This window comes from Microchirus variegatus, assembly GCF_963457635.1.
Source record: "Microchirus variegatus genome assembly, chromosome: 5".
Taxonomy (NCBI): Eukaryota; Metazoa; Chordata; class Actinopteri; order Pleuronectiformes; family Soleidae; genus Microchirus; species Microchirus variegatus.
The window spans coordinates 25270065-25297418 of record NC_139806.1 but is presented as its reverse complement, the minus strand read 5'-3'; the positions used below and the strand labels follow the sequence as shown (position 1 = coordinate 25297418).

Sequence of the window (27354 nt, the reverse complement as noted above, 5' to 3'; positions counted from 1 at the left end):
ATGTCACAGCTTTACTATCGGCGCACTGACAGCTCCTCGTATCGGGACCGCATCCCACTAAGGATTGTGCGGGCCGAGTCGGAGCTGTCGCCTTTGGAGAAAGCCTATCTCGGAGCTGTGGAGAAGGGCGACTATGCCAGTGTCAAACACGCCCTGGAGGTGTGTATGCAAGACAGTGTGTTTGTGTGAGAGAGAGAGAGCAGCTATAAATATGGAAAATTGATAATTCGATTGGTGAGTGGATGAATGAATGCAGCCACTGAAACACTAAATTATGGATGGATATTAAATCCTTAATCTAATTGCTTTGATTTAAAAAGGATTAGGAGATTGATTGGCTCCATGTGCAGCCACAACGTTTCTCATTCTCCTCATTTTCAGAAACATCTGGTACTTCTATTTACCTTGATAAGCGTTAGTTCTTCAGCACACACACACACACACACACTATACTGTGCACTTTGGGTGCCTACAATGTTAAATGAAGTTAACAAGTCAATACAGCAAAGCACGGGCAATGTTCTGTGACAATGACAGATGACACTTAGGGACTGAATTAGCCTGTCGATATGAAGACGGACGGTGCTGCAAATAATATATCACAGCTCCTGATTTGTCTGACAGAAATGGTATATGCCAAATATATGTCAAAGATGCACGGAGAGGTGATTCAGTGATGTGGGGAAAAATAGTTGTTTTAAAGTCAAGCTACAGTGATTTATGCCTTTAATAAATGACACACAATCAAACTATTCTACTGTATATTATAGTTGTATCCAGTGTATGAATGAGAACTTAAATAATACACTGTTTCCAACATCTTGTATGTCACATCACACAATCCTCAGATCACTACACTGTCTCTCTTGGTCTACAAAGCACTGAATGGTCTTGGACCAAAATACATCCTAGACTTATGAGTTCCCTATGAAGCATCCAGAGCGCTAAGATCACCAGGGACAGGTTTACTGTGTCTGTCCCAGATGCAGAACCAGACAAAATCACCTGTGGAACAACAACAAATGTCCTGAATACCTGAATCTGCTCATTTAAATCAGGCCTGAAAACATTATTATTTACTGCAGCTTTTTTCTCTGAGTTATCAATTCATTCTTGTCTTTTAAATGCACTTTGTATCGGCAAATCACACCTTTAGCTCTCGTGATTTGAATGATGATTTTCATATTAATGTCATTTTAATGTCTTGCTTTTATTCTGTGATTTTCTTAATGTATTTCTGTGCCCGTAGCACATTTAGTTGCCCTGTATGAACAGTGCTATACAAAGGACAATGAAGAAAACATCAAATAAATTGCAGCCTTGCGATTTGCTAATTGCTTTGTCTCAAATTTCCATCTGAAAATGCTTAATTGTTTAGCCATCACGGCCCGGGCCATTAAATAAAACAATATAATCAGAGTCTAAGCAACTACACCAGATATTGTCCCATTGATTTTACCCTACGCTGCCTCCTCATCTGAATCAGACCCATTTGAGAGAGATTAGCTGAATATTCAGGTGCATGTCGGCAGCAGCCTCAAGTAGAAATAGGGAAAATTGGGCAGTCCCCATGCAGATTTATTTAATTCCAGCGTGAGGTCTTCAGGCTCAGTTGACGATTACTCAAGTGACATAATTGGGTACAATTTGGCACATTCTGCACAGATAAGCAGCAGCACTCACTCTGATCTGCACGCTTCGATGTGTAAAACTGGTCGCATCGCTATCATCGTTGCTGAGATCTCAAAACAACGTGTGGAGAAAAAAAATCAATGTGGTTATTTTTTCTTCTTATCAGTAATGTTGTTGTTGTGGCTCTTTAAAAAAAACAAACCCTTGCCATCCAATCACGGCCTTATTTTCCTCAGGAAGCGGAGATCTACTTCAAGATCAACATCAACTGCATCGACCCTCTGGGCCGCACCGCTCTGCTGATTGCCATAGAGAACGAGAACCTTGAAATTATCGAACTCTTGCTGAGCTTCTGCGTCTATGTCGGCGATGCCCTGCTGCACGCAATCCGCAAGGAAGTGGTGGGAGCTGTGGAGCTGCTGCTCAACCACAAGAAACCCAGTGGTGGAATGCAGGTGAGGAAGCAGCGGAGGGGAATGGAAGTACTTTCAATTTAGGAGTGCTTTATTCATGAGGCTGTGGGGCATCAGTGAGCTGCTGACAAGGCTCGGGTAATAGAAGGGGACAGGAAACAAAAGAAGAACATTCAGTTTCTTTCACTTTTCCCACACAACTAAATTGCATCAGCCTGTTTTTTTTTTGTACTTTTTTTGTTAAAGGAATTCCGTCTTTTGTCCAACAAACATGGTGCTGTACAGACACAAGTAATAAACCTCATATATTGTTATGCTTCCACACCAGTGACAGCAGTGGCCAGAGGCGCTATTATGTCTTCAGCTTGTCTGTCCGTCCAGCTGTCCCAATCTTGTCAATCCGAGAAGGTCTCGTGGGAGTTTGGCAATTGGCACAAAATGTTCCCTTCAGCTCAAAGACGTGATGAAATTTTGCCGGGCGCAAAAACACGTTTCTTGGCCTCTTAACCCAACACGCTCATGTTCTGCATCAGAAAAACTCTCCTGTAGATTGAAAATGTGAGCCAGCGAACAACCAAGCAAACAACCACCCGTGTTAACAAATGACAGTGTTCACTATAAATGCGTCCATACAGTTTTGAGTTCATGCGTCACGGCTCAGCATGATTTTGACAGTCTACAAGCATGATTACATAAAACTGACACCTCTTACTGCAGTGTTAGTGTTTAGTCTCATCCAAGTACATGAAAAACATCAATATTATATTATTGAAACTCTTTTAGGCCTGGTTACATGGCGTATTCCATGTGTGTTTTCTTTTAGCGGCCATATTAACAACTGAGAGTCTTCATGCTCCTTGAAATATGGGTTCCAAAAGTGTTATTCTACAAGGGCTGTGGTTCTACCTGGAACCATTTGTTTTTCAAGCGTTCTTGGTAACACTAATGGTTCCAGTAAGAACCATTTTGATCCAGAGAACCCTTTAAAACCCCTTTCCTGAATAAAGGGTTTTAAAACGGTTCTTGGTAACACTCAGGGTTCCAGGTGGAATGTTTATAAAAAGGTTCTACCCGGAACCAAAAAGGGTTCTCCTATGAGGACAAGCCAAAGAACCCTATATGGTTCTACTTTGCACTTTTATTTCTATTTCTATTTCTATTACAGTTCATACTTGAATGATTGAAATTGTAGATGCCACAGATGTTCCTGACCTTTAATCCAAACAAAAATAAAGCTTGTACGCCACCTTTCGCCATACGTCTGCTGGGATTGGCACCAGCAGCCTCGCGGCCCTCATGTGGTCGATGAAGTTCACAAACAAACCCCTCTAGAGGTGCTTGTTATATTGCTTTAATTACTGGAATTGGAAACAAACAGTCTCATTTATTTCCAACTGGCGCTCTCTGCACTGATTGTGTTCCACTCCAGGAGAGTTTTCTTTGCATCTACTCTCTCCTGTCACACATGTTCTGCGCACGCACCGGAACACGTGTTCATCCTCTTTTCTGCCCATCAACAGTAATGCTCGAATGTTTTTTGGGGGAAAGATGGTGTTATTGCTGCTCGTGTTGCTGCTTTGAAGTGAATGATGGAACAAAAAAAAAAACAAGCTCAAGAGATAGTTTGGGATTTGACATATCAGCTGCTGCATTGCCTCTTTACCTAATGTCCTTCTAAGATAGTGCCTTTCCCCATCACATGGGTAGATTGTGAAAATAGCTCAGTCCAGTGTTACCAAGTCTCCCCAAGAGAAGCTCAATGATTGTATTAAAAACGCTGCCTGGGAAAAGTGTGTTTTAATGAGTTCCATTTTATGCTTTGCTGGAATTGTTTGTATTATTATTTTTTCTATTTCTCCAGCTGTCTGAATGATGTGTTTGTAAGAATCTTGCAACTGTAGTGGATTATTTGTTTTCCACCCAGGAGTGCTGGCATTTGTAAGTAGCTTAATGCATTATCTGCAGAGTCTAGATATGCATCCTGCACAAACACTGGAGCTCAGTTTTTCTTAATTAGAAAAAGCCTGTGGGTGCGTTTGTGTCTCCTCCTTTTTCGTCTTTCTGTCTTTTTCATAGTCCATATTTTTCCATATTGGTTTTAGGTTACTGTGCAACCTACATACGGATAGTTATGTAAGGGAATCCCTCATCTTCCCACATGTAACGCTGCAGAGCATAAACAGGCGTTATCACGTCTGCAGTGAATCCACAAGGACCTGGAGCTTCTTTTTTTCGCAGTGTCATTCAAAAAAAAAAAAAAATGGCTTTGCTGTCACATTTTGTAGCTGCTTCATCCAGATGTGTTTGATGTAAAACCAGAGGGGAGGCTTTAAAACGGGGGCACGGTGAAAACAAAAGCAATAGCAAACACTGCGGAGTCTCACCCGCAGCAGATGCTAATGTTGTATATTTAATCAATATGCTGATGGCGAACGCATCAGAACAGACATGCATTACACCAGGAAGAGGGACACAATTCCGTTTTCCTTTCTCCGCTATTATCATAGCTGCACATCTAGCAGCCGAGTAGCACTCATGCTCCATTGCTTGGGCACGGGCCAAGGCTGTTTGATGTCGACCATTTGATGCCCCTCCTCCTCCCACACGGAGAACAGAGCATATAGCTTATTAGATCACCCTCCTCTGCAAAATATGACAACGCTCACACTCTCTGCTCCCTGACACTGTTTTGGTTCCTGCAGCACTGCGATGCCTCTGGGAGTAGGAGCTAATGTCCACATGATGAAATGACTTCGGGGTGCAGTAAATACATGATGAAACATTTTTGAGAAAATGAATCAGGGTCCTTGATAACAATTGTTGAGGCACTTTGTTCCCTGGAGAGCCTCGCTGATTCTATTTCTGTTTGTACCTATAATAGACGCCTTTGAAGCCAAGTCGTTTTTAGAACAAGCGACAGCTTGAACTGTCACTTGTGATGTTTGGGGCGATTTGGCGTTTCCAGATAAGATGAATGAATTATCCACATATTGATGGCACAGCTTGTTCTCATTAAAGCTGCTCTCACGCGCAGAAAGAGACGAGTCTGTTTTCAAATGATGTAACTATCTCGGCCCACATGCTGACATGCATCTTGCACATCGCCATGGTTTTTATGCAATAAAGTTTTTTAAAAAATGGCAACGGTGGAGGAGGTTGTGATAATGTTCCTCTTAAAAGGAAACGTTTTTTTTCTCTTCTCATTTACCCAAGATTTTGAAAAAGCTCATCGTGTTTCCACAGAAATAACTTTCACTCACAGAAGTACCTACTCGCGACCAGGGACTTTTCAGATTACCAGGAACTCTGGAGAGACGGGGCTATGTACTGAAGGGCGCTGATTGGTGGAACACATTTTGCAGCGGTTTAAGCCAGTAACTCACCTTTAACCCTCTTAACTTAATGACTTTCTGTATTTATTACTTATTCAAGTTACAAATACGATGCATTATAGATGTAACGCGGTCCACAATGATGTTTCTTGACAAACTAACAGTTTTAAGAGTCTGTATCTGGTCGGGGCAGACCTGGTCACACACCTGCAGCATGCACTGCTTCAAAAACGTACCCGCGATTTCTTCAGCCACAATAAAGCGAGCTTTCACTGCCTCACCGTTTTTGGTTGTGGCTTTTCTGAACACATTCTGCTGCGATCGGAGGCTCAATCTCAATTTCTCTCGTCGCGTGATACATATACAATGATACACTGCCATCTAGTGGTGGAATGCTGTCACTTTGCGGGCAACGCAATCGCCATGCAATATGGGAAATGTAGTTTACGGTCAACGCACGCCTTAAAGCAGCATAGACATAGATACATAGTATGTATGACAGGCGGACAGTGACGATTGACAGTGACAGATTACACCAGGAAGTTTTTCCCCAACTAAATCATTTCTCTGTGATAAAAGTTCATGGACATGTTAGTGGAAAAGGAGCTCATAAGTATTGACTAAAAGTTCGAGATGAGCTCGGAACATGGGTCCAGGTTGAAAAAAGAAATTAAGAGGTGCACATTGTTTTGTTGAATTATCCTCCTCGTTTTCTGTCAACCTGCTTGAAATATTGCTTATGTTACGCTCCTAGAAATGGAAATCATCTTTGCATTATCTTTCAATTTGTCACCGCTACACTGCTCCCCATCCCATGACTGGTATTACCCCATTAAGTATTTCTGCACGCTTCAAGAAGGATGTGCTATATATATATAAATACATACATATATATATATATATATATATATATATATGGATGAAATTAAACCAGAATACAGACTGCAAGGTCCGTGCATTTCCTTTTGTAAAAGTGGTCAGTCCACTTTTTTTGGTTCAGACTTAAACATTTGAAGAAAGTACAATAAATTCCATTGATCACCACTCAATGTTGTACAGACATACTGCAGGTGCTCTCTGGAGAATTGGTCCTACTTGACTTTTTTAAAGGACTGTTTACTTCGAATAAGCCGAGAGTAGGTATGGGTTTGTGTGCTTTCCCCCTACAAGGCCAATACTACTCGTTGTTTTTAAATCCTCCACAGTATCTGTTGCACAGCTACTATCCTTCAACCTTTAGATTCTATTTCCTCAGCTTCCTTGGTTGTGCAGTTTCGGAGAGTTCCTTCTCTTTCACACCTCTAGTCCACCCACACCAGTGATTTCTTTTTTTTTTCCTGATTAGACCTCAAGACTGTGTGGGTGAGGATAAAACAGACTTAGCTGACATCTCTACTCTCCCAAGGTTTGTGTCATCAGCATTTCCCAGTCACTTTAAATCTGACCCGCTCTCGTCAGCCAGAGTGTGTGTTCATGTTCAGAGGCTAAAAGAGCCTCTTGTTCCCAAAGGATTTCATATGATTTATTTATTTGGATCAACTTTACACTTTTAAAGCACTTTCAACATCCATTTTCCAGCACCTTACAGCTGTCGTAAAGCTAAAATCATACATACGCAGAATGATTATGATTTCTATGACAAAAAAAGATATATTATTGCACTTGGATTTGTATTCCTCCATCTAATGAGTTCAACATATCGCAAAGTACAGTCACTATTTTTAAGCTTTTCAAGCATTTAATCGAAAGCTCAATTAGGCTACTTTTTAAACACATCATTAAATTTCAAGCACCGACAGAAATCCAGCTTTTAGCTCAACAGCTAACTTACCAAGAGTTATTATACACCTATGGTTTTAACACACACATAACGTAGATATAACCGTACATACACAAGTCCTAAAATATGGCAAAAAAAAAACAGAATTGCAACTATAACGTGAATCGAAATACCAAAATAATTTGCCTGACCTCTCCCTCCGTTCACTAGTTATCCTTCAGCCCTTCTTTGAGCGTCCTGTCTTTCTTGTCTCTCGCGCCCACAGCACAGAATCAGATAATGTGCTTTCAATTAAAAAATAAAAAAAAATGTTAAGCTCATCTCTCTGCCGCCTGTAGCCGCCTCTGAAAGACATGGGATGAGTTAAAGGGCCGAGCTGGAGGAGGTGATAAGAGGATCAGGTGCAAGGAGCTTCGTTTGTAATGATTTGCTCTGTAATGTGTTCAATATTTTTACCACACTGACACCTGTTTACTGTGGTCTGGGTATGGATGCCATTTTGTCTGCAACTTTGATCTGTTTTCACTCCCCCAAACTGCACAAGCGTTTCCTGTCCTCCTGCGTCTTCCTTTTAAAGTCACTGTAAAAGCTCTCTGAGCTGCACTCTGAAGTGAGCAGAGACTTTTTCAGGCTCCGAGTGCAGAGAACGAACACTCAGATGAGTGTAAATTGGCAATACTTACAGCACCATACCAAGGTCAGACGTTGTGCATCGAGGGCTTCATTGAGTGCAAAGTACGTGTGATTCAAGCGTTTCTTTGCTCCTCTGCTTTCACAGGTTCCTCCTATCTTATTGGACAAGCAGTTCTCTGACTTCACCCCTGACATCACTCCCATCATTCTGGCTGCACACACCAACAACTATGAAATTATCAAGCTTCTGGTGCAGAAAGGTGTGTCTGTACCACAGCCACATGAGGTCGGTAAACCAAGCGCCCATAATTGGTTTTGTGTTTGTATTTTGTGGCAGCATGAAAACAGTGTATCACCAAAATGTCAGCAACTGTTCAGGGAATAAATGTGTACACTCTTAGAAACAAGGGTTCCAAAAGTGTCCTTCTACAAGGGCGGAGGTTCTATCTGGAACCATTTGCTTCTGAAGGGTTCTTGGTAACACTAATGGTTCCAGTAAGAACCATTTTGATCCAGAGAAAACCCCTTTCCTGATAAAAGGGTTTAAAAAGGGTTCTTGGTGGAACCTTGATAAAAAGGTTCTACCTGGAGCCAAAAAGGGTTCTCCTATGAGGACAAGCCGAAGAACCTTATATGGTTCAACTTATCCCTTTTATTTCTAAGAGTGTACTACTTATATGATGCTTAATTTTGAGTGAACACTATTCTCGCCTTATTGTAAGATCCATATCATACAATATTTGACATTGGGTCTCATTTGTTGAGTATATATTGAAATATCAAAATGCTAAAGGTGGATAAAGCTCATGCTGTGTTTGATGTCGCAGGTGCGCTGCAACTGTGTGGAGTGCGTGTCCAGCTCGGACGTGGACAGTTTGCGGCACTCGCGCTCTCGCCTCAACATCTACAAGGCGCTGTCGAGTCCCTCGCTGATCGCGCTCTCCAGCGAGGACCCGTTCCTCACCGCGTTCAGGCTCAGCTGGGAGCTGCAGGAGCTCAGCAAGGTGAGGCAGCACAGAGTGGAGGTCAGCCACTTGTTTGGCAGTTTTTTAGGTAGCTAGATTAGGATTTTATATAGAAGGCATGGAAACTAAGGGCCAATTCCAATTCCTATCTTAACCCTCAAAGCTCAACCCTTAATCTTAACTGGCCCTCAAAACCAAGTGTTGAGGGTTATTTTGTCACTTAGAAATGGGACACCCCTTAACTGTAGATACGTCTTCAGACTGTAGGGGGCAGAATAACGCCAAAGCTGCGTCCAGTCCGTCAACTCCAAAAAAGAAGAAGAAGAACACATTTACGTCACGATTATTTATTACGATCTGTTTGTCAGTCAAGTTATTAGGTTGTCAGTTAGTTATAAGATGATACTCATACAAATACCACAACCACGGACATATTCAGCTGACAGTTACCACACACCACGGCTTATTGAAAAGTAAACCATAGCAAACGATCGCTAGTCCGCACCGGCCGGCTATTGACAAAATATCGTAAAATAAAAATAAATGTTACGCAACAATGACGTCAGTAATCCATAATATGGGCCTAAACTAAGATAATACAATGGTTTTCATCATTTTTATATCTCTATTAACAAAGAAAATACTACATTTGTAGCGTACTCGCTTTGCTGCCTTCGGCGCCATCTTTGTTATTTGAAAACACGCAAAGCATTCTGGGTAGCCCTTGCTCCCAAGGCTGGCGATACAGCCCTTAAACTTGCCCCTCAACTTCATTTCTGAGAATCGGGACAGCACTAGAGGGAGCGCGCATTTTTGAGATTAAGCAAATAATTGGAATTCACCCTAACTCATGCAGGTGGTGGGTTTGTAAAAAGCCTCTTGGCACAAAACAGTTCCAAGCTGAGGTTTGATTTAGGAACATTGCTTTCAAGACAAACCTGCACTCTGAGATTCTCATGGTTTATGTCTCAGCTGCCAAGTTCTTCTTGCTGTTTAGGGACTTCTGTGCTCCGTGTCTTTTTTTTTTTTCAAGGTGGAGAATGAGTTTAAATCAGAGTACGAGGAGCTGTCACAGCAGTGTAAGCAGTTCGCCAAGGACCTCCTGGACCAGACGCGGAGCTCCAGAGAGCTGGAGATGATCCTCAACTACAGAGACGATACCAACATATTGGAGGAGGAGAGCAACAATGACCTGGCGAGACTCAAGCTGGCTATCAAGTACCACCAAAAAGAGGTAAATATGAAACAGTGCATGAAATTGAAGCAATACAATATAACTTAACTTTTAAATCATTCTGGGCTCAGCTCATTGACCCATAGGAGCGAGAATGATGCCTCTTTATGTCCTATGCTCTATGGAAGTTTGGTGAATGGGTAGGAACAGAATGCCAGAAGTAGATATATTTGTTTTCAAAGAACCTCGGGCGCCACAAACAATACTTTCCCCCACCACTGTCTCATTTTATGACGAGACACTGAAATAGTGAAGCTTTTGATAGCAAGGTAATGACGTCAGGTCTTGTTAGGCGTCACTGCAGTTCTCTATATCTGGCTATTTATAGGATCTTTTCATAAGATTGTCATTGCTGTTGACTAATGTAATCAGCTGTTCTTAATACAAACCTTTCAGCCTGGTGCCCCGGGGAAATGCTGTGTTTCAGGAACGGTCATTTATCAGCCTTGTGTTAACCACTTTAAATTTTTACAACCACTTTAGTGCCGTTGGATCATACATCAATACGGATGAAAACAGTGGAAAAGACAAGTGAGGTCGGACAGAGTCAGTCAGATATCACCTTTTTAGCAGCACTTTTTAGTTAGCATTTAAAGGTGCATTATGTAACAAATCTAAAGCAACTGGCCATAAAATCCTCCTAATATGTCACAGAGACTCAGGAATAATGTTCATATAACAAACTGAACTCACCAACAACAACAGTACAGACAAAATATTTGCATTAAAAAAAATATTTTGCAGACTGCAAATCATGTTTTTGTTTTGAAATCATGTGTTGGCATGTGGCGCCACCTACAGCCGTCTACCAATCATTGCAGTCAGTGAAGTCTCAGCTGCCGAGCAACCATGGGTTGCCAGTTAGGTCAGAAAACGAAACCTAAAAGACCTCGGTATTTTGAATTTGGATGTAGTAACCGTTTTTGGCCACATTCTTACATATGGCACCTTTAAACATTGTTTTCTTTATTATTATTATTGCATTCTGCAGTTTTAGCTGTCGTATCACCATCAGATTCCAACGTTTCACACCAACATCAAAACCTTCGGCTTATTCTCCTGTTACTTTCACATTTCTTCTGTTTTTAATGGAGTTTTAAATATTCTGCAACATCTTTCTCCACAAATTCACAATTATTGACTCATTTTGTTGCGGTGTGTGCTTTTTGTTGTTGTCATGATTCACGCTGCCTTCACTTTTCATTTTATAATAACACAATTTCAGAAATGTAATGGATTGGTTTTGTTTAATGCTGTTTCAATACTCTTTTTTTTTTTCCCGTCTGCATTGTTTACTACTTTAGCGACTTTAGAGCCACATGACTTCATTCTTTGTGTGTTTGCCTGGCAAGGAAACCTTTGCAACATCAAGCTCAGCACTTATGGATCTGTTTAACAACATTTAGATGTGTGTCAGGATCTCCTCTTTTTGTTGCCAGGCACTCGTTTGGGGAAGGATTTTTTTCTGCATTTGCTTTGGCAGCTTTGACAGATTATGCACAGAGGGAAGCTTGAATTCCAAAATCTGCGAGCAACATAAAATAGTGATCTTTCCGCTAAAAATTGCAAAATGCAAGGGACGTCTGTCTGGCCTTTAATCGCATAACTGTCCAAGGAGTGACTTGACAGGCGTCAAACTTAACAGGTGACTGGCCAAGGGCAACAGTGTGTGCAGTGTTAAGTTTGAAGTTCTCTGGATAAGAAATATAAGAGATATCAGGAGAAATGTGATAGGTATATCACTAAACCAGGCACTTCCATTCCTTTACACACTGCTGTTGTGTAATAGTAACAATGACCATTTAAAGACAACAAAAACACACACAAAAACAGGCACATATTGAATGAGTTCTGCACTAGTCATGCACTTCAATCAGATTGAAACAAACTGAACAAAAATGTGTGTTTGTTGAGCTGAATAATTTATTGAAAATCTGGAAAGAGACAGTAAATAAAACAGAAATAAATCCTTTATTTCGTGCTTCGTCGGGTTGAAGTGACATTGCAACACTCAGTTGTGCTGAATTCAAAGGTAAAGGATGAGAAAGCAGTCACTTATGTCTCCGGAGACTTTTGCAGTGAGCTCTGACTGTCTGTCTCTTCATCCAGTCCTTACGCCTGACGTGACGTGGTTTTGCAGATGTTGAGTCATTAAAGAGCAGGCGAACATGTTGTCAATCAACCTTTTCTGCTCTTGGGAATAAAAAAAAAAAAAGTTGATCTTTCAGTGCGCGCACACTGTCAAACATCAAACATCCCCTTCTATCGCCACCACTGTCCCTTCTGCACATCGCATCTCCCCGGGTGCGTTTAAATTATACAGCCGATGTCCCAGCATGCTCCTCTGCAGCATCTATAACACCCATCGATTGCCTGCGGACTTTGATGGAGGACGGTGTCCCGTGATGTGGGTAACAATCCTCCCAGCTGCCCTTTCCAAATGATAAATGTCCGACTCAGCTAATTTGACTAGTTAGCGGTGATTTCAAGGTAAAGTTATTCTGCTGGAAATGCTCTGTCTTTCAGCCTGTGTGTGTATTAGTCATCATTATAGTGTGAAAAAAACCCTCTTCTAAAAACCATTGCTCTTTGTCACTAATGCGGAAGCTTTTTTCAATTAGATAACCTCCTAGAAGATCTTTTTTTTATCCTCTCATTTACTTTTCTAATGCTTGTAAAGTGACTCTTTAAACACCATCTCACAAGAGAAGAGGTTGATGTTTTTTTGAAAAGAGTTAAATAATAATCATCTCTCTGCATTCATTGATTTTAGTTATTAAGCAGAGAAATAGGATTGTATATAAATGTTACATAAAGGCATAAACCGGCATTTATACTTTAAATTTCTCCATCTGGTAACATTTACTCTGCATTCAAATTGTATATATTTAAAATGTGTGTTAGTTAGTATATTTATTGTCTTATTGCTCTATTGTCGAACACATATTGTTAGATAACACCTAAGCCTCATATTTTTTTTTTCTTATTTTAACCATAAAAGGGGCAGAAAAAATCCCACAATAGGTGCTTTTGCACATTTTTCCAGAATAACTGTCAGTTATTTGCAATGTACTGCATGTTAAAATAGTGTATTAACAATTTAACAAAAAAATTTAGCTGTACATGAACACCAGATTTCGAACAGTATGCGTTGAATGGAAACTATGTACAGGCGTTTTTCCAGCCCTCTCTTCCCCTGGTAACACAGACACTGAGTGATTGGGCAGCTTTCTGCAACAGCGCGAGTGGAATTACCGTAATAACCAACATGTTAGCTTTGACGTGCGACTTCTCAGCCTCCAGAAACAGTTGGAATAATTTATCCCATGGCACAAACCGTTGTGTCATTACGGTAATGCAAAAAGTGGCCGTCTGTGCTCGGTGTTAAAGGTTTAACTCTGAAATAAAGACAATGGATTAGTAGTAGTAGTAGAAGTACTAGTATTTGTTACTTTAAATGAGAATTTGCTTTGGACATGTTTGAACACTCCAACACCGTTTCATGTCGTCCCCGCAGAATTGAGAAAAATCTGTTCTGTGCAAATTGACACACATACACGCACACACACACACTGAGGTAGTTACACAGATTGCTTTGTGCAGATGTGACAGATGATCTTTAAACCAGACGAGCTTTTTACTCCTGGTGTGGCTGATGGTTAAGTGGGCGCTTTGATGGTCTGGAAAGGCTAATGTATTTTTCGCAAAGTGAAGGGCTTGTTATGTTCAGCACATGGTGTGATCACCTCTCATCGCTTTCTTCAGAATCGCAGACAAACACTAAAGCTGTAATTTGTTTGCCACTCATATGTGTGTGTGTGTGTGTTAAGGTCATGGCTATTGATTGAGTGTTCCAGTGAGTAATGTCGAACCGGTTTGTGTCCCTGTTCACTGCGTATGTGTGCGTACCTGTGTTTGTTACCCATTTTAGACATGTTCTGGCCAATAGTCCTCATGGAGACCAAAACCTGGTCTAAGGATATCGCTTTGGTTCGGCTGTCCAAATTGATGGAAGTCAATGCAGTGTCTGTGCTGTGCAAACCCTGTGAGAGAAAGAGTGGGTGGGTTGCACATGCCTGTTGGTGTTTCTGTCTTTATCCTTTCATCTGTATGTGTGTTCCAGTTTGGCTGATGCTGTGCTCTCAGGGTTTATAAAGCCAATTTAAAACGGGCTGAGGAGAAATCTCCACAGGCTCGAGCATCTGAAGAGCTTAGCGAACAGAGCAGTCGCTGCTTTTGATGCAGTGGGAGGTCAAAATCAGATAAATATGATCAGTAGCATCATTTGCAGTTTAGCCCCTTCATCATCCTGAGGGTTTAACAGTGGCTTACCCTCATTTCACTAACAAAAAAAAAAAAAACAGACTGTCTCTTTAGTATTTGAAATGATTACAGGCGCCTAGGGAAACGATCAGTTTTACATGCTGTAGTTTGACGTTGCCCCCTTGTGATATCACATAAAAACTGCAGTAAAATATATTTCATTTAAACGGAGATGGAATCGGCCTAGCATGAGTAAGTGTTATGTAGTGAAAGACCATTAGCACCTCAGTGGTTTTCTGCATTTGCGGCCAATATCTGTCTCCATAAGTGAGTCTCCAGTGTTCACAATTGCAGATTTCTTAAACAACACCATTCATTCCCAGCTCAGTGGATTAAATATGCATTCATAAGTGTATTTGCATTTAAATCATTAAAATAATAACTGGTTCCATTTACTACCAAAGTTAGACCTCAGGCTGTGTTGATAGAAGTTGCACCGATTCTGACTCACTTTGAAAATAGACATTTCAGCACCACCTCGTCACATTAACTCCGTTTTTTTGTTTGTTTTTTTAAATCGATGTTAGATGAAAGGTGACAGACAGGCGACAGAGAGTGAGACCTGAATTGATCGTAGTTGCGAATGTGTGTGTGTGAAAGTGTGTCTTGTGTGATCACACTCACTGTCAGCTGGGATTGACGCCATCTTCCCTCATGACTTGCAGTGTAGATAATAGATGGATGAATGAATTCACTATAGAGACACTCTTTCTTTCTATTCTACAAAGGCTGTCGACTAATTCTTACATGCATGCATGGTAAACTCTTATGATCTCAGAAAGTGAAACGATGTTCAGATAGATGACCCCACAGAAATCAAGACCACACAGTTTTATTCATAGAACACGTTGCGTACACAACGGCAGACTTAAAGGCGATTAAAAGTATTAAAAGAGGTCAAATGAACCAAATAAAATAAGAGTCAAATCTAAGGAAAAATCACCACTTGAATGCATAATGAACGAGTCAAAATAATATGGCTGGACAAAATTGTGAGATAAAAAAATAAATAAATTAGGGTATCTAAAAAAAATTTTTTTTGTTTTTTTGAAAAAAGAACATCAGATCGTGTCAAATAGTTTTTAAAAAATGACCAAAAATCTGTACATGTGTATAAATGATTGGCTTTTATTTTTGAAGCACAGACTTTATTGTTGTTGGTCTTACACCAGTAAAGAGTTTTACAAAGCAGCTGCATGTATTGGGTTGTCAGTGTATGTGTGTGAGTGAGAGTAGACTTTTATTTTGGTCAAAACATCAGCTCTTGCTCTCGCTTTCCCGCTTTCTTGGCTTTATTTTGTTTTAGCAGCCGAAAGAAAGGTGAGAGACACTTTCACAAATGGACTTGAGACCTGGAATGATTTGTTTCCACACTGCTGGAACAAGTCACTTAACTGCTGCTGAGCAGAAGTGACTTGTAATTTGTGTCAAAGAGAAAGGGAGGATGCGTCACAAGAGCCCGTGTCGGGCATGTTTGGGCAGAGGTTTTTAAAATGGGAATTCGTATGATGAGCAGAGGATGAAACATTGATTTAAAACTTGAGCCAGGCAATTTATCCTCAATAACAGTGATTCACAGAGTGTGTGCTGCACACCTTGGTTGGCTGTGATTACTGTTCTTGGGCCATGAGGTTAATAATAATAAGATTGTGGGATTTTAGAGTGCAGGGGGTCGCTCCTCGAGACTTTCTCTGGGGTGGCATGAGCCATCTTTTTGTTGGAGTGGTTTGCCGGGGCAGTGGTATGTCAACAGCAGACAGGAAGAGGCTGATAAGAAAAGAAAGCTCAGTCCTGGGATGCTCCCATTGAGCTGGTGGGGGAGAGAGGAGAATGAGTTATGTCCATCCATTGTCTGCTGCTTTACCCTCCACATGAGCTGATATAGGGTTCAAAGCTACACCTTCTTGGAAATTGCTGAAATATTTGCATCACTCATTCTAACCTTTGACGGTGTCCAAAGCACAACACTGCATGTTGTGTAGAATTTGCAGACGATTTATTACCACAACTTCATTTCATAATGTTAATTGTTCTAATTTGTGACCTCACTGGCATCAGTGTCAGTTTTTAATGTGCCGCAGTGATTAAGGTAAAACATTAGGCAGCTTGTGTACCTTTTGTTTGGCATCATTAGTTTGACATAATGTCCCGACAAGGCTTTTTATTTGAAAGCGTGACGATGAATGCATCATTTACAGCAAGTTAAAATGCCTGTGGGCAATTCCTTCCATGTAGCTGCTGTTGATTTTTAAAACAATAGCTTTCAGTGTAAGACTAAACCTGGACCGACTGTTCTGCTTCAAACTTCGGATGCAACTTAATGACATTTGATGTTTTCTTTATTCTTAAGTAGTGAAATGAAAGGAGAAAATCAGCAGTTCTTTTATTTCCTTCCCTCTTCATTCTTTAATCCATCATCACAGTTTGCTGGTGACACAAAGTCCTTTATCGTCCCGAATATCTTAATTCCCTCTGTTTCATTTGGAGAAAGGAAAGGAAGGTGTGCTCTTCTTCTCCACTCATCCATATGGAAATATGAGCCATTCTGCTCCGGTCCTGGATGCACATAGGGATCTCTGGTTCCCATGGTAACACGGCTGCAGAGTTTTTTTTTTTGTTTTTTTTTTTAAATCGGCACCCTCTGGAGCCGGTCAACACTTTGACTCCGATATCACTCCGATAAAATGACGTGAAATTTTTACAGCACCGTGCATGATTGCGTCAAAAAAAAGCAGTGCGACACAGATTTTTCATTATCACCACGGGTTGAGAGTATCTCGTTACACAGCTGCAGTGTCAGAGCATCGATGTTGTGTCATCCCTGCTCGCTTGGTTTCAAAAAGGCATCGACATCACCACAGAACAACAGAGCGTCAATGTTTTACGCATGCTATGCTTGAAGCTTTTTTAAAACATCTGCTTTCGATGAAGCGCCATATTCACACAGGGAGAGGATCTGATTTATTCACTGCAAATGCAAAGCTGTCATCTGAAGTGGACGGACATCCTGGTCGAAACAAACAAACGGGATTTCCCCACTTAACTGAATATAAAACAATCTAAACCGAAATCAAACAAAACACCTCGAAAATAGAGCCTCTGCAGATGTCTGACACACTCCTAAATAGCAAAGTGAAATAGGGAAAAAGCCCGACATGAGCCATTTAACAAGAAAAGTCTGTGCTGTGGCCTCAAGAGACGAGACGCAGCCCCATTTTCTTTTGCCTCCACGGGTTTGACGTACATTAGAATGAGACAGAAGGAAGGCAGAGCCATGGTGTTCTCCAGCTTTTACGGCCAGGTAGCAGGTCACAAGTCTGTAGTAGCCTCGATTAAAATAAATTAATAAATAATCAACCCAGCACTTTTTCTGTTTGGATGATCGGACCTGGAATTTACCACTGATGCTAATTGCTGTGCGTAATCAGAGCGTTTATTATATTATTAAACTACTACACAGCCTCAGGCAGAGGATGCTGTCTCAGCAGGCTTACACGCTGCAGCCATGCCTTAAATTAGACCATCAAAGCTTCTCTTTAGTCATCTATTTTAATCTCCAGGAGTTCAAACTGTACTGTGTCCATTGTGAAAATCTGGTTAGTCAGCAGTCTGCCACTGTGTACACACAAACGCTCCCTTAGGTCTGATAGTATTGCTTGACAGAGTCCATTTTCAGATGGAGGACGCAGCAAAAAAAAGAATTTCTGTTCTCAAAAACATCAGCAGCAAAAATTCCTCATGACAGCTTTAAGTACAACTCTTTCCTCCTTCTATTTCCTTTTCTAGTTTGTTGCTCAGCCAAACTGCCAGCAGCTGTTGGCGTCGCGGTGGTACGACGAGTTCCCCGGCTGGAGGCGGCGACACTGGGCAGGGAAGTTCTTCACCTGCGTCTTCATCGGCCTCCTCTACCCCATGTTTGCCATCTGCTACCTCGTCGCCCCGAAGAGCCGCTACGGCCTCTTCATCCGTAAGCCCTTCATCAAGTTCATCTGCCACACGTCGTCATATTTGACTTTCCTGTTCCTGCTGCTCCTCGCCTCCCAGCACATCGTCACCACAGAGCAGGACAGACAGGACAGGCAGGGCCCTGCGCCGACGACAGTGGAGTGGATGATCCTGCCCTGGGTTCTGGGTGAGTAAAGTGCATGAAAATGACACCAAGGTCAAGGAAGATAATTTAAAAATCTTCGCTTTTGCAGGATCACGCTATTCATCACTGTTTTGCAGTGAGCGGATTTATTTAAAATGATACTCATGAGTCTCAAGTGACCTTGAAGAAGACAAATCAGCCCTGCAAACAGAGCTGTAGCAATTTTAAAACACCTCTATGGCCTCAAGTTTGAGTTTATTATATTTTTAACCTTCAAAAGTATTATATGAGGGCATCACGCACAACACAATTAAGAGAATAAATCATCAAGGATGCAAAAGATGGAGTCACCATCTTGCAATGACGGGCAGAAAAATGATACAGCCAACAGTGAAGAAGACTCGATTCTGGAGCAGAAACTGTATTACCTCATATCAGGACAGACTTTAGGGTGTTTTCAAACTGTCTTACACACACATACATATCGCCTGAAGCTACATGTCAGTATGACAAGACAGAAAAAGTGTGTCTGGAGTGCAAAGGCATTTATTCCTCTAAATAAAGCAACCATTGCAGAGATCTGATCTGTCGAAGTGATGACTCAGTCTGGGGAGTTTCAGCGCTCATCTTCATCTCCCACTCACCTTAAATGTGTCGATACAGTAAATAATCTAAATGCCCGGAATAACAAAAGACCTATTATTCTGCTGAACCTGCCAGAAGCATTGTTCTGTTCTTGGCAGACGATGAAAACAAATCCCTGTCTGTTTCTAGGATTCATCTGGGCAGAAATCAAGCAAATGTGGGACGGCGGTTTCCAAGACTATGTCCATGACTGGTGGAACCTCATGGACTTTGTCATGAATTCGTTATACCTGGCCACCATTTCCCTCAAGATTGTAGCCTACACAAAGGTAACCACTTATCTATGAATGGCGGCAGGATCATCAGGGCGAGTGTGTTCTCATGTTGTCCGTCTTCCCCCGTTCAGTACAGCGGCAGTAAACCGAGAAACCAGTGGGAAATGTGGCACCCAACACTGGTGGCTGAGGCAGTGTTCGCCATCGCAAACATTTTCAGTTCCCTGCGTCTGATCTCGCTCTTCACCGCCAACTCTCATCTGGGGCCACTGCAGATCTCGCTCGGGCGAATGCTGCTGGACATCCTCAAGTTCCTCTTCATCTACTGTTTGGTAAGCACGCGCAGTGTTTGCACGTGAAGCTGGAGCTCGGGGAAGACACATGCGTACTTGATCCCATATTTGCTTATCCGCAGGTCTTGTTAGCCTTCGCTAATGGACTGAACCAGTTGTACTTCTACTATGAGACCAAGGCTTCAGATGAGAAGGGAAAATGCAAGGGCATCCGCTGTGTGGAGCAGAATAACGCTTTCTCTACGTGAGTTCACACCATTAGAAACCCGCTTGAACATGTTGAGTAGATGTGTGCTGTTGTTCAAATTAAGTGGCAAAGAGAATCTGATTTATCAGCAGCCTATTATAAACCCATGGGTAAGAGGAAGGTTTGTATTCCTCTGCGCTGGCAGCAGCCATGGCCAGAGGCAGTGAATTGTCTGGTTGTCCATCTGTCCTTCCATCCGTCATAATGAGATAACTCAGGAGCGCCATGAGGGGATTTTCTCCAATTTGGCACAAACACTCGCATTCACTCAAGGATGAACTGATGAGATTTTGGGTGTTCAAAAATCTTAACGTTATCCTCAAAAGACAAATATTTTGCCTTGTGAATGTTACATCTCGGAATAGGCCATGATGGAATTCATTCAAATTAGAGGAATGGATGAACTGGTTTTATTTTAGTAATCAGGTGTTGTAGTTAAATGTCAAGGTCATGTATTTGGCCTTTTGAATGTTAAATTCACTCACAGGAGAATGCCGATTTCCAAGCCCCTAAAGGCTTGTTTTTAGTTTTCATTTTCCTTCATATTATCATGGAGTCCCTCGGTTCGAGCCCCGGTTGGAACAAGGGCCTTGGCCTGGGTTTTCTCCGGGTTCTCCGGCTTCCTCCCACAGTCCAAAAGCATGCAGATTTGGGGATTAGGTGAATTGGTCACTCTAAATTCACCGTAGGTGTGAGAGTGTGAGTGAATGGTTGTTTGTCTCTATGTGTGGCCCTGAGATGGACTGGCGAGCTGTCCAGGGCGTACCACACCTATGTCAGCACCCCCCACAACCCTCCGATTGAGGATAAAGCGGTAGATAATGGATGGATGGATGGATTATCATGGAGGTATATTGTACCTTTTGTTTTCTTTCCTTCCTTCAGGTTATTCGAGACACTTCAGTCTCTCTTCTGGTCAATCTTTGGCCTGATCAGCTTGTACGTGACCAACGTGGACGCGGACCACCAGTTCACGGAGTTCGTCGGCGCCACCATGTTCGGCACCTACAACATCATCTCGCTGGTCGTCCTCCTGAACATGCTCATCGCCATGATGAACAACTCCTACCAGCACATCGCTGTGAGCGCAGACGCAAACCAAAAATAAACACACGTGTGTGCGTGTGTGTGTGTACAGTATAACATGTTCTCTGCCGTCCCTGTTTTCAGGACCACGCCGACATCGAGTGGAAATTTGCCAGAACGAAGCTGTGGATGAGCTACTTTGAAGAGGGAGCCACTCTGCCAGCCCCGTTCAACATCATCCCCAGCCCCAAATCATTCTTGTACCTCGTGTGTTGGATTAAGAAGCAAGTGTGCAAGAGGACGAATTCCAAGCGGCCGGAAAGCTTCGGATCTCTCGGAGTAAGTCTGCTGTCAGACACTTCTCAGTAATGAGGTTTGCAGTGAAACATGATGAGTGGTTTGGTTGGAGAGGAAAAATATATGGTATATTTTATGATCCGTGATTAATATGTGATATGTTTTGCAATGGTAGAGCTGAAACAATCAGTCATGAGTCAATGATTCTGTGACTAAGCAAATATTAAGGACTTTTCAAATGTCAGGGTTTTCCCATTTGTCTGAAAAATAAATAATATACAGTTTGTTTTCAACTGCTGCTGAGATAAATCAGTAAAAGTTTGAAACATTTTCCATTGACATTACATAGAGACAATGATTGATCTGTTCAAAAGAGTAATGCTTTCTTTGTAGCCCTAACTGGTGGAATTAGGTTTGTGTTTTTCCAGATAATAAAAGCGTTGAGAAAGTTTTGAGCCGCAGACAGAAAAGAACAGGTTGCTAAAAGACATGTTCTTGTCTTTTCTTTCATCTCAAACTCTTCTTCTAACTCACTCACCGTGCAGAGGCGAGCGGCGGAGAATCTGAGAGTAAACCATCAGTATCAGGTAAATGTAGTCTCTTTCAAAGCAACATGAGCTTGTGTGTGTGTTCTTTTCCAGTCAGTCAATAGTGTTTTGTCTAACACAAAAATTCAGTGGGCTGCTCATCACTATTCCCTGTACGGTGTTTTGTCCTCATCTGCAGGGGGTTATTGTTGTGCTCCTCATTATTGTAACTCTCGCCGGAAACAACTTCTTCGTGACTGACTGTGAGCACAATTTGAATAAAACTGTCATTTTTAATTTTTGCCATTTTGTGCAAATGTTGTAGGAGGTGCTGAGGAACCTGGTGAAGCGTTACGTGGCTGCCATGATCAGAGATGCCAAGACAGAGGAAGGTCTGACTGAAGAGAACTTCAAGGTAAAATCGCGTTCTACATGGAAATATGAATCAATATCTGTGTTTTGACAATAGATCGCATACATAGATGTATTCACAGGGTTCTCTCCACAAGGAATGTGTATCATTTTTGGTACCTTATATGAGCAGGTGAACACATTGGAGCATTTAAAAGCGATAACTCTTCCCTCCTAATGTAATTGGATTCATACATTTCAAACAACAGTCTGGCTAAAAATTACTTATATTGAATTATAATGTTGCACATCCCAGTGGACATGTAACTAGGCAACTGTAGTGACAGTAATTTAAAAAAGAGTGTTGTGTTTCCACTGTGTTCCTTGGTTTATTCATGATTAAGTTGTGTTAATACCTGATTGTTTTTAACAAACACAAGTATAGAACCTTTGGCTTCGATTCTGTCTCATTTATCAGCTGTGGTTTGGAGATCAGGTCCAGAATGTAAGAATTAGTGCCATCTAGTGGTGGAGACTGCAGATTGTCACGGATGGACGAATCGCAGCTGCCTTTCTCAAGCACATCAGGGAACTGTGGTGGCCGTCACATCATCAAAAAGGATGCTTGTGTAGCCTGAAAGCATAAAACACTGCTGTAGAAACATGGCGGTGCAAGATGGTGACCTGGGTAAAGCAAAGTGAGCCCTTGCCTCAAGGACATATAAATGGTTTAGCGTGAGACTATGAAAACAAATTATTTGACACACTTTTCCAGACATACTAATTGGTGACTTAATTGTATGTTATTGAAGAAAAGTGTCATCATTCTATCATCTAATGAGTCTCTCTTTATCCATTTAGCACAGACAATGAATTGACTCTCTATGCAAAGCTCCACAGATACCAATAAAAGACTGGTGAGAGCAATCATATGAAAATCATTTATTATTTCTTTTTCACAGGAGCTGAAACAAGACATCTCCAGTTTCCGTTATGAGGTGATGGGCATGATGAAGACAGGGAAGCCCGCCCTCCAGGCGGCAAAGGCCAGCGGCAGCGGCGTGGACTCCAGTCTTGCCCTCCTGAATCCCCCTTGTCCTCAGAGCAGCCAGGCAAAAGGCAAACTCAACAGATTCAAGATCGCCGCCTCCATCCTGAAGCTGGGCACTTCTACAGCTTCACCCAGACCGCCTGAGGCCTCCAACGGTCTCCCCAACGGACTGCTGTCCCTGGTCCCAGACAAAAGCCCCGGTGAAAAGTCAAACCAGAGGAGAAGCTTCCCCAAAGATATCGCTGACTTTGTTCCAATTTTCCAGAAACATCACTGGAGTGGCAGTGAAGCCACATCAGGTGAGGAAGACATATCCAGAAGGATGTACTCTTTGTCAGAGGAAGCGGTGGAGTCTGGAGGCTCGGACGCGGAGGAGCAGGACAAACGGGCTGTGGCTGCAGACGAGGGTCAGAGAGGGCTTGAAATGGGAGAAGAAGCTGCGGCGATTGAGATGAAAGTCTCAAATACCAACTGCTGCTTGGAGGAAAAGGAGGAACAGTAAAGGACAAAGATCCGGCATTGACCCAGTAGCTGAGAAATGTTCAGTGACAATCAACGTGAGATAAGTCAGGAAATGTTGCTGAAATAGAGTCAGACTTTTTCCAATAATTACTACACGAATGAGCAGCTTTGATGTTTTGGAGACTCAGGGAAGTCTTTGGTTGAAGAGTTTTAAAACGCAGCAAAGGTGAATGGAGCTGTGTGGTAACGTCACAAGGATTTAGATTTCAGGATAATCTCATCTTATCTCTTCCCCTGCAGACGATTAAACAGCAATTATGGCCTGAAAATTAAACCTTTTTTTCCCCTCCCCTCTCCTTTCCTGACACGTGAACTGCATTTAAACTTTAACCTATAACCATCACTCGGATTATTATACGAGTGCCCTCTCCTTCATCACTGTTCTCTCTCTACCTCTTTTTAATTTCCATTTATCTCAATGCCGCTTTATCTCCCTCCCTCCGTCCTTATCTCACCACAGCAATAGATAACGTTCTGTTTTAGACCCAATTCTCTGCCTTATTCTGTCCGTTTCTGCACTTTGCACACTTTACACCGGCTTTCAGTACGTCAAAGATGTGTCGAGCTCTGATCATGCAACAATTCTTTCGATATTTTTCTATGCAAAACACTTGGGATGGTGATGAGCCAGAGACGCGTGTACATTTAGCTGTGACAGGAAGGGTAAAGTGTGGTCGACTGCCAGGGGAAGAATAATGAGGTATATGATATAAACACAGCCTATCAACCATATAAAGCCACATATTATTCAAGTTTTATCACTTCTACAAAAAAAACGAGCTGTTTATTTTGAAAAGTGTTGCTGTTTTTAAAAAGGTACCTTTAGACGTAACGTTAGTTTGTATGAATGATGTTCTAGAGACTGAAATAAACCTTACATTTCACTCTTTATTCTGCATTCTTCCATGCGTGATCTTATGTGTCTTCAAAATCTGCCATTAACTCACGGACAACGCAGATTATTTCGTTTCCATGACTCGTTTCTGTCTCTCGTGGCCTGTATTTATTAACAAGTCACAGAGCGGAGATGAAATATTCAGCGGGTGATGAAACTGCTCCATGTGGGATCAAACAGAGGTGAAGAGCTTCAGGGTTTCTGATGGATTTTCCAACTGGATTGAACAGAGATGTCACAGGTCCAGAAACACATAAAAATGTAAGCTCTCAACCTGTTTTTTTACATATTTATACATGCTTACACTGATATTTTCAATGTTAAAATGCATGTTTTTATTCAGTAATATTAGTATTATGTTGTATATGATAATTATATTTGAACTAAAATCATATTTTTAATGTTAAAATATAATTAGTATTGTTATATATGAATTAAAAAAATTTGAAAATAAAAGTAAAAATGACAAATAGTTTTTTTTGATGAAAATTTGTTTAAAGCATAACTTCGCAAATGTCTTTAAAAAATCAATGAAGAAATGCATAAAAAACTCTTGAAGGCTGCACTGACATGTCTCATACACTAGGTGGAGGTGTCACCATAGGAATGATACCTTTGTTTCCACACAACAAGGCTCTATCAGCAGAATGTGAGTACTTTAGTCTGAATAAGACACATAAGATACTCATTATATGCAGTTTGTGCGTCTGCTTGTGTACAATTACTGTGTTGTCATTTGCACACTGTATGTTTTCAGGGTCTGTTTTCGAAAGGTCACGCAAAAGGTCACTTAGAGACGCGTGAATCTGTGTTATTAAATGTGCTTTTTCATGTCGTTATTTAACAAAACAAGCTGATTTTATTCTCCTGATCATAGCATGTCATGTTTAATGTTTTTGCACAAGGTTAATACAGGGGAACTTGGATTAAATTAGATTATAGATGACTATTGGTTCCACGTTGAGAAGATTAACTTGTTACAGCAGCAAGAAAACAATAAACTAAACAGTGATGTACAAATTAATGTAAAACTATTGCATAAATGCGACAGATTGTTAATAAAAGTATCTATAGAAGAAATATGAGAACATAATACATGACTGTAAATAATGTTTAAATGTACAGTGTGTGGGAAATAGCGACATCTACTGGTAAAGTTGCACATTGCTGCATGTCTCACACCTGTGGTAGCCTCCACTCTGGAGTTTAAAAGTGACAAATATGAAGGTATCATTTTAATCACATGTAATCTATATATAACAGGAATATAATAAGACTATATGAGAAAGTAGTAGAACTATTTCAATGTACAGCCTTCACTGCATACAATGAAACATAAAAGAGTGCAGCGGCTCAGGATTATTGCACAGATAATCTGCCTGTGGTCACATTTTGTGGAGTAAATCAAAGGAAATCACCTAATGAGAAATTCCTGAATCCTGACCTGCACGTCTCCAGTTTGGAAATCTACCTTTTAATGCTCACAAGTCAGAACACAGGACGGGGGGTGGGGGGGGCGACGTCTGGGTGATGGAAGCCTGCTGCTTCATGATGAATTCTCCTTTGAAGCTGTATCAGATTTGGCTGCACATTAAGGAGACGGAGGCAACAGTTGAAGGGGGGGGGGGGGGAGAAGCTGAGGTGATGAACGATGAACAAGACAGCAGAAGGGATGAGGAGAGAGGAGAGCAGCTGCAGCATGAACAGGAGTTTAGTGGAGGGTGAATCCACATCGCAGGATTAATGAGGGGGGGAAAGTCGTCACCCATGGGGACGGATGAGAGAAAATAAAGTCAGGCTACTGTCAAGGAAACTTATCTCTCGTCTGAACAGATCCATCATCCTGTGTTGCAGCACTTGAAAAACCCACGACTCAGCTCTATTTACAGCTGAGTCGTCCAATATCATTATACAGCAGGAATATTTGATTTGATTATAAAAAAAAGTTTGCCCAGTTAATGTAACTATATGTGATTATATCAAAAAGTTGTACCAATGATTGCAAACATTTCCCCTCCATCTATTACCACAAGGTGGCAGCAGCAGCAAGCATTAGTTGGTGAACTGTTTGCAGAAGTGATGACATTTACCAGGGTCACTGAATGCATCTCATTGGCTGCAAAAACTGCATTCCTCACATTTCTTTGAGGATGTTTTTTTTTTCGTTCCTTTTGATTAGATATCTTTTTTGTCCACAAGGGAAGTACATTTTCCATAAGTCGGTAACACAAACAACAAATAAAATAAACATATATGGACAAAAAGATGACTTCGCAGTTCACTACGCAATTTAAATTCTCAGAGATCGAGCGATTTACCGCTGAAGTTTTCCAGACTGAACACAAATGACTTTTGGATTGGACATTATTCCAGACTTGGTGGTTTTCCCGTCATCTCCATCTTTATCATAAACTTTCCCTCATCCTGCTCCAGAGAATGCTTAAAATAAAAGCACGCATAACTAGAAAAGGCAGTACACGTTAACGCTAAGCTCGGAAAAAGTCCAAAAACTTGATAAAACCAACTTGGTTGGTTGAAGTTGATCAATTTCAATAATGTTGAAATGTGAGGCATTTACATGCATGAACATGTGTGAAAGTTTGAAAAACTTTTATTCATTCATTCCAATGGGGGAAAAAAATTAGTGGAAAATGTTGAATAATTTGAATAATATTCAATATTTCGGAAAACTGAATACCTCCGATAATGTTTTTATTGAGCTGAATGTGTTGAAGTTGAATGGTTTGAATATCTAGTCAAAAAAGGGCGAGAAAAAATAAAGAATCCGTAGACCTGATATCAAGTGATCACTACACCTATGGATTCCTATTGATCCCTCTTCTACACACATTTTGAGCACATTTTATTGCAGTGATCCAACTC

General features: G+C 41.3%; 1 protein-coding gene across 1 annotated transcript; it reads left to right on the top strand.

Moving 5' to 3' along the window:
* LOC310927361 (short transient receptor potential channel 4-like) lies at positions 1-23556 on the top strand (the record flags this gene model as incomplete). The annotated part of the gene is made up of 14 exons (XM_083889656.1): positions 1-159; positions 1869-2087; positions 7936-8076; positions 8618-8794; positions 9789-9989; positions 18099-18444; positions 19177-19316; positions 19394-19594; positions 19678-19799; positions 20688-20883; positions 20973-21167; positions 21671-21712; positions 21978-22067; positions 22966-23556. 14 exons carry the CDS (start codon positions 1-3, stop codon positions 23554-23556), a joined length of 2820 nt encoding a protein of 939 aa, XP_083745782.1.
* Between the last annotated feature and the right edge of the window lie 3798 nt (positions 23557-27354).